General features: G+C 38.2%; 1 protein-coding gene across 1 annotated transcript; it reads right to left on the bottom strand.

The window, feature by feature from the left end:
• LOC107643295 (thymocyte nuclear protein 1) lies at positions 1,633 to 2,486 on the bottom strand. Its single transcript, XM_016346892.2, has 2 exons — positions 1,837 to 2,486; positions 1,633 to 1,792 (listed from the first exon to the last, which is right to left on the bottom strand). The coding sequence occupies exon 1, from the start codon at positions 2,295 to 2,297 to the stop codon at positions 1,851 to 1,853; it is 447 nt and encodes a 148-aa protein (XP_016202378.1). The 5' UTR covers positions 2,298 to 2,486; the 3' UTR covers positions 1,633 to 1,792; positions 1,837 to 1,850.

Genomic DNA, 8,534 nt, shown 5'->3' with positions numbered 1-8,534 from the left:
AAAGTATTTTTATACTAAAATAATAATTAAAATATAAATAATATATTAAAGAATTTAGCGAAATATGTCAAAAATTTGTTGATTTCATCTATTAGTTTTACATAAAAGTATTTTTATACTAAAATAATAATTAAAATATAAATAATATATTAAAGAATTTAGCGAAATATGTCAAAAATTTGTTGATTTCATCTATTAGTTTTGCATAAAAACATAATTATCTTGTGATTATTTTATATTCTATACACACACGAAATTGAATTGAAATCTTATAAATAGCTCAATAATAAAGAGTATTTTAAAAACAAAAATATATATACAAAATACAAATCATCTTTTCAATTCTCATTATTTATGCAAAATGGCAAAAAACACCCAATGAACTATAACTCAAATGACATAGTCTCCTTATATTTAATTAAGAGGTTGCGAATTTGAATCTCCTTATCTTTGATAAAAATATATGCAAAATATATGGTAAAAAAGCAAAACCTTATGTTCCTTAAAAAAACATGCATTTATTTATATTTTGTTGGTGATATATGGATTTATTTAGAGTAATATTCAAATTAGTCCATAAGAAAATTTTAGGGAGAGAATTTAGTCTTTAATAAATTTTAATTACTAAATTAGTGTCCAAACTTTTATTTCATTAGACATATTAATTCTCAAATTAGATTATTTGTCTATATAAAAGAATTGATATGAGAATTTTAAATTTTTTAAAAATTAATATGTGTTTATGAAACAATGATAAAAATTGATTTGTCTAACTTTTTACTAAAATTTAACATCAGAATTGATATATCTAATAAAATAAAATATTAAATTTTATTGAGAGTTTAACTAAGTTTTTTGGGGAGTAATTATTGGATTTTTTTCTATTCTAAAATAAAAAAAATTGTTTCTCCCAAAAAATTATTCAACTTTTAATTTCTTGAATCTAACCTTTTTTGTGGAGATAAGTTCGTCTTATTCCCGACAAATTTCAAATTTCTATGCTTCTCAATTCCTTCTGTGTTTTTAATTAGGAAAAATATATACTCCTAATTTTGTGCTTTTAATTTAAAAAATATATATATATCATGATCTTAATTTTAAAAAAATCTAGTTTGGTTTAATTTGGATGAAAAGAAGAGTTAGAGAATTGAATACTAGATAAGCAATAAACATGACTTTTTTAATATTGTCAATGGCAATGACAACCATTTTTAAACTAAACTAAGTTTTTTTTAAATTAAGTGGTTGGGGAACACTATTTTTATAGGAACACTATTTTTATATAATTTTGTGTACTCTTATATTGTAATTGAGGTTAACGATATTGTCTAGTATTTAACTTTTTAACTTTTCTTCCTACCCAGTGAAGTTCACCAGAAAATGCCACAAACCCTATAAAAATATAGAAGTCCAGATTCGCGGGGTGGGACGAACTAAACTAAATGCCAAAAAAAAAAGTATTTCAGAAATTAAACTCTAATTCATTTTTTTTTTGGTAAAATAAAATTTTTTTTATTTTAGCATTGAAAAAAAAAACCCTAATTATTTGCCCAACCCTTTAACTTTTATTGGTTTTTTCTTTTTCCTTTAGGAAAAGTAGCCCAACAAGTTGGGAGATTAGATTTTAGAAGAGAGGGAAAAGCACCATGCGCAGGCCCAATAAAGTTTTGATGCTAGGCAAGCCATATTCAACAACCCACAATTTGAAAAAAACAAAAACAACTGGGAGACGAAAGAAGTTGACTGTCCAAAAAAAAAAGCAGAAGTTAGGAACAGCGATGGAAGTTACAATTTACAAAGCAACACCAAAAAAAAAAAAGTTACAATTTAGTGAATTTACAAAGTAAAAATCAAATCGGTGACGCAGAGGATGTGGTAGCAGCGTGAGCGTCACCTTCGTAGCCGCCTCCGAGAGCACAGATTTTGTTCCAGATGTGGTCCGGCACGGGCACAACTGAGAGCCTAGGCTGCCTGAAGAGAGCGAAGCCCTTCATCTCAGGATCCCCTTTGATCTCCTTTAGGTCCACCGGCCTCCGCATCTCTCCCACCGCCTTGACGTCGACAGCACCCCCGGCGTCCCCCTCTTGGTACCACTGGCGCACCACTGTGACAACTCCGACGATGCGGCGGGCCTTGTTGCCGGAGTGGTAGAAGAAGCAGAGATCGTGGAGGGACATGGACTTGAGGTAGTTCTGGGCCTGCCTGTTCTTGACTCCATCCCACTTGGTTATGCCTCCGTTGGCTGCTTGGTCCTCCCACGACCACTCAGACGCCTCTGTCTTCAGTAGATAGTACATCTTTCTCTCCTTACTTGTTAGGACCGAGTGAGTAAATGAAATAAATACGTGTTGGCAACCGTTCCCCTGCCCTTCTCCATCCCTGACTGGACCACTCTTCTAGTCTTCTCTCCAACGGGTTACGGGCCGCTTCGTTACCCAGATTCCCGCTTCATGTATTTAATCCATAGTTATCAAGTCCCAAAAAAAAAATCCATAGTAATAAGAATGGTCTATTAATTTATTGATTTAATTGATGAGCTCCATAGTTACGGCCCCTTCATATATTTAATCCATAGTTATAAGAATTAAATCGGATCCAACTAGTTAAATTATTGGTCTACTAATTTGTTGCGTTAATTGATGAGTTATTAGTTGAATTTTTTTTTTTACCGAAGATATGGAGACTCAAATTCGCAACTTCTTAATTGAATATAGAGAGACTATGTCATTTGAGCTATTGTTTTAGATAATATTCAATATTATTTTTTTCTTTTTTACATTCAATATTTATTGTAAATATAAAAAATAAAATAATTAATGAAAAATATGAGCAGAAAATAAAATATATTAATTAAAATTCAATTTGTTATCTAATTAATCTTGTGTCCATACGATATAACTTTACGAAAATGTTATGAATCACAATTTTTTTTATTCTACAAAAAAAAACACTATATGTAGCCTTTAGTAGCACAAAAAATAATTATAAGAATTAGTTATTGATATTGATATTAATCACAATTTATTATTGATATCCTAATTTTTTTTAAAATATATTTTATCTTTTTAAAATATAATGCATGTATCATGTAGACCTTATTATTATTATTATTATTATTATTATTATTATTATTATTATTATTATTATTATTATTATTATTATTATTATTATTATTATTATTATTATTATTATTATTATTATTATTATTATTATTATTATTAAATGGGTCACTATTAATGTGTGCATTAACTATCTCTTAATAAAATTATTGCACTTAAATTAGAATTAGAACTAAATCAATTGATATAATTAGAATGATTAAAGATATCGATGATTGATAAATAGTTTAATAATGCATTAAATATTGATTTGATATAATTATAATGAAGATATTTTCTTAAATTAATATAATCATGTATTATTCATGAGCTAATTGTAATATAATTAAAATAAATTTGTTTGAGAAATAAAAGAGTTCATGAAATTATAATAATTTTTTTATTTATGTATACGTATATATTAATTATATATATATTGTTACGGTGGGTAACCGGAGATTAATGGGCTGGATGGCGTTGGTTGGCCCAAACGTATGAAGGAGGTGGCTTTCGAGTGGATTTGCTACTCGGTGCTCCTCCGTCCGACTTGTGCGTGTGAAAGAATGGGGGGTGGTACCTGCGAAGACACTCCGATGCCTAAGTTAGCAAGAGTGTGAGCAGGTTAGAGAATATTGGGACTTAGAGATACCTGAATAGTGTCAGTGTATTTATAGTGGTGAACCAATAACCACCGCTGAAGTAGTGCCACCTTTTTAGGTGGATAACCGTTCCCATATCTTAGGGAGGTTAAGATATGGCTCTATGAAGTGGTTAGAGAGTTTCTAGGGGCAGTTACTCATTCGAATGAGTGTTATCTGCCAGCTAACCCTCGTGTCCGACTTCTTTGGAGCAGGTCGTGTTTAGTACCGACTTCTTGGGATGAAGGCTGGTACTGGATGAAGGCCAACCCTTTGAGTTGGCCCTTTTTGCTTGGATCCTGGACCTTTATTATTGGGCCAGGGTATGAACAGTGCCCCTACTCGAGCCCAATTTCTTTTTAGGATTTGGGTTCGAGTATTCAACTCGGGGTCGTAGCCGATTTGTAAGAGGACTGACGTGATAATGGCCTTGGTTCTTCATTATCTTCATTAATGATTGCCCCAATTTTACCATTATGCCCCTAACGTTCTTATAAATACTTTCCCTCTCTTTCGTTGTTTCGTTTCTATGATCTTTCAAATTTCCCTTGCATTCGTTCGTGCTGCATTCTTGCGTTTTCGAAGGCTTTTGCTTCCAACCCTTATTTCCGGATAAAGGTTAGTTCTTTAATATGCCCTTGTAGATAAATTTGATTTGCAGACTTTAGTTTCGCATCCTCCTCCCTTTAGAGACCGTGTTGGTGACATTTCTTTTCCCCTTGTAGGTTTGTTACCCCCCTTTTTTATAAAAAGAAATGGCTTCTGTAGATGCTCTCTCTCACTGGGTTGATGTCACGGTCTTAGGGGAGGAGCCCTCAGTCGATTCTGAGTTCATTACCAACCTTCGCACTCATCACAGAATTTGTACTTCTGAGGATGACGAACCAAAATATGAATTGGTAGTCCCGGGTCCTGAAGACCGGGTTTGTTTTGGAAGAGTCAATGAGGCGGCCCCTCATTTTTTCTTTATGTATGAGTGCATGATCACCCGTTTGGGTGTTTTTCTTCCTTTTTTAAATTTTGAGATATCTGTTTTGCGTCACTGTCGAGTCGCTCCCACCCAGCTTCACCCCAACTCTTGGGGTTTTTTGAAAATTTATCAATTCATCAGCCAGGCTTTAGAGTTCCCGACTTCTTTAAAGATTTTTTTCCATTTTTTTCATATGACAAAACCCTTCAGTGGGCTAAACAATAAACAACAGTGGGTGTCGTTCCGAGCCATACAAGGTCGGAGAATCTTCACCCTTTTTGACGAATCCTTTCACGACTTCAAGAACTACTTTTTCAAAGTGCAAGCTATAGAGGGTCACCACCCCTTTTTCCTGGATGATAATTCTTCTCCCCGATTTCCTTTATATTGGCTAGAGGCCTCCCCCTGCGAGAAATATGGTCTGGATGACCTAAATGAGGTAGAAGCAGCCATTGTGGGGTTCCTCCGAGAAGTGTGGGGGAGGGCCCCATACTTGGACACAAAAAAGTTTCTCCAGGGGTCTCCGACCTTTGTCCAGGCACAGCTAGGTAGCTTTTATTTGTTTGCTGGATTTCCGACTTGTCTTATCCGACTTGTCTAATCTATCATTTGTTGCTTTTTTCAGAGATGGTAAAGGCAAACGCTCAGGAATCTTACCAAAGGGTCCAGGAGGCTAAAGCAAGGTCTCGCGCCAGGACTGGTGGCGCCAGGGCAGTTATCTCTCCTCCTCTTCCTCCTCGGAATGTTGGGACTCCCTCTCAGCCCATTGTAATTTCTTCTTCAACTTTCTCTCAGCCACCCCCCTTGCTCGACCTTCTTCTGAACCAGATAATAAGAAGCGCAAGACCTTAGAGTCTGGCTCTTCTGGTGAGGCGAAGGCGGATGCTCTTGCATTCGTCCGAAAGAACATCTATCCCAACGTTCGCATAAACATGGATGATGTTTCTGTTCGGTGCCACCTTACCACTCTGGTTGAGGAGAGCCTGAAGGCGGCGAGGGTTTGTGGCAAACTCTTGGATATTTTCGAGAAGGCCCCTCTCAGCTCTTTAGGGATGACCTCGAGGGTCGAAGAGCTGGAAGGAAGGCTTCTCATATATCATGAGCATGAGGGGAAGTTGAAGGAGGAAGTCGCCAAGCTGAGGGAGGAGAGAGATAATCTCCGGGAGAGTGGGAGGAAGTTGCAAGCCCAATGCAACATGGAGGTGGATTTGAGGAAGGCACCGCAAGCCAGCTACAACAGTTTATTTGATGATCTTGTGTCTGTAAAGAATGACTTGCTGAATGCTCGGAAGGCCTATACCGAGTTAGAGGACTCTATTGCAGATGATGCTGATGAGGCTTGGAGGGTTTTTAAGGAGCAGGTCGGAGTCATTGCTCCTGACTTGGACCTTTCTCCTTTGGACCCTGATAAGATTGTTATTGATGGTGCCATCGTGGATCCTCCTGTCCCCGTGGTGGAGTCCGAGTCCGATTTGAAGACTCGGGGGCAGAGGATCATAGAGTCCCCTCCTCGCTCTAAGGACGCTCCGGGTTCTTCTACTGCTCCTCCGACTTCCTCTCCAGCCCTTGCTCCTGGCGTTCCTTTCGACTCTGCTGGTGGTGCTCCTTCTATTCCTCTTGTTAAGAAGTGATTTTGGCTATTGGGGCCCGGCCTGTGGGCCCTAACTCGTTGCCGTCAAAGTCGGTTACCCTATAATAGCCTTTTCCTAAGACCTCGTTGATCTTGTATGGTCCTTTCCAATTCGCAGCGAGCTTTTCTTCCCCAGATTTGTTGACTCCAATGTCGTTTCTGATTAAGACCAAGTCATCTGGGGTGAAACTCCTTCGAATGACTTTTTTGTTGTATCTGGTAGTCATCCTTTGCTTCAACGCTGCTTCTCTTATCTGTGCTTCTTCTCGGGCTTCGGGGAGCAAGTCGAGCTCTTCTTTGTGCCCCTGTATATTTCCGATCTCGTCGTGAAAAACCACTCTTGGACTTTGCTCATTAACCTCTATTGGGATCATGGCCTCTACGCCATAAACTAGTCGGAAGGGTGTTTCTCCAGTGGCGGATTGGGGGGTTGTTCTGTAAGCCCATAGTACTTGTGGGAGTTCTTCTGCCCAAGCTCCTTTTGCATCTTGTAATCTTTTCTTCAGCCCTGCTAGTATGACTTTGTTGGCTGCCTCGGCTTGCCCATTGGCTTGTGGGTGTTCCACTGAGGTGAACTGGTGTTTGATGTTCATACTGGCTACTAGGCTTCTAAAGGTGGAGTCGGTGAACTGGGTTCCGTTATCTGTGGTAATGGAATAAGGTATCCCATACCTTGTGATTATATTTTTGTAGAGGAACCTCCGACTTCTTTGTGCAGTGATGGTAGCCAGTGGTTCTGCTTCTATCCACTTTGTGAAATAATCTATTCCCACTATTAGGTACTTGACTTGTCCTGGCGCCTGGGGAAAAGGACCTAACAAATTCATTCCCCATTTTGCAAAGGGCCATGGAGAGGTGATACTAATGAGCTCCTCTGGGGGGGCCACGTGGAAAGGTCACCACTTGAGAGTCACTGTATATCATCACCTTCGTAGCACCGACTTCTTCTGCCAGCTTCAATCCTGCAATCAAGGCCTCATATTCTGCCTGATTATTTGAAGCTGGGAATTCAAACTTGAGGGAAACCTCTATCTGGGTTCCCCTTTCGTCTACCAATATTATGCCTGCGCCGCTTCCTGTTTTGTTGGAGGATCCATCTACATAGAGTTCCCATGTAGTTGGTTTATCCTCTTGATCTCCTGCATATTCTGCAATGAAGTCGGTGAGGCACTGGGCTTTAATCGCCGTCCGAGTTTCGTACTTCAAGTCGAACTCGGAGAGCTCTATTGCCCATTGAACCATTCTTCCTGCAATATCCGTCTTTTGGAGGATTTGCTTCATGGGTTGGTTCGTGCGGACTCTTATTGTGTGAGCTTGAAAGTAAGGCCGTAGCCTTCGTGAGGCTACTACTAAGGAGTAGGCAAACTTCTCTAGTTTATGGTACCTTAGCTCAGGGCCTTGCAGAACTTTACTGGTGAAATAAACTGGGTGCTGACCGGCCTTGTCTTCTCTTATCAGGGCGGATGAGATGGCCTTGTCTGCTACAGATAAGTATAGTACAAGGTCTTCTCCAGCCATAGGTCAGGTCAAAATAGGAGGCTGGCTCAAAAACTTTTTGAACTCCTGGAACGCCTCCTCACATTCAGGAGTCCATTCAAACTGGTGTCCCTTTCTCAGCAGGGAGAACAGTGAAAGGGATCTTAGTGCTGATCCTGCCAAAAATCTGGAGAGAGCTGCTAGCCGGCCATTCAGCTGTTGGACCTCTCTCAAACAAGTCGGGCTTTTCATTTCCAGGATAGCTCTACACTTGTCGGGATTAGCTTCGATTCCTCTTTGTGTTAGCATGAATCCTAGAAATTTTCCTGCCTCCACCGCGAAGGCGCACTTTGCAGGATTTAGTCTCATCCCGTGCAACCTTATGGTGTCAAAGACTTGTGAAAGGTCAGACAAGAGGTCGACTTCTTTCTTGGTCTTTACCAGCATATCGTCGACGTACACTTCCATTAAGCTCCCTAGGTGAGGGGCAAGCACCTTATTCATCAGCCTCTTTTTTCGTTTTTCTTTTTTTCACGTATCTTTCTTTTTTTTTAAATAGTGATGTTTTAATATTTTTTTCTTTTTTTTAAATATATTTTTCTTAATAATTACATTACTAATCTGAAATATAAAATGAGAAAGAAAATAAACTTAAAAATAAAAAAAAGAAATTTTATATTAAAAATATAAAAATAATATATTCAAAAAGAATAGTCGTAATA

This window comes from Arachis ipaensis, chromosome B05 (assembly GCF_000816755.2).
Source record: "Arachis ipaensis cultivar K30076 chromosome B05, Araip1.1, whole genome shotgun sequence".
Classification (NCBI taxonomy): Eukaryota; Viridiplantae; Streptophyta; class Magnoliopsida; order Fabales; family Fabaceae; genus Arachis; species Arachis ipaensis.
Note: the sequence above shows the minus strand (reverse complement) of the source record. Positions and strands in the feature narration are given on the sequence as shown.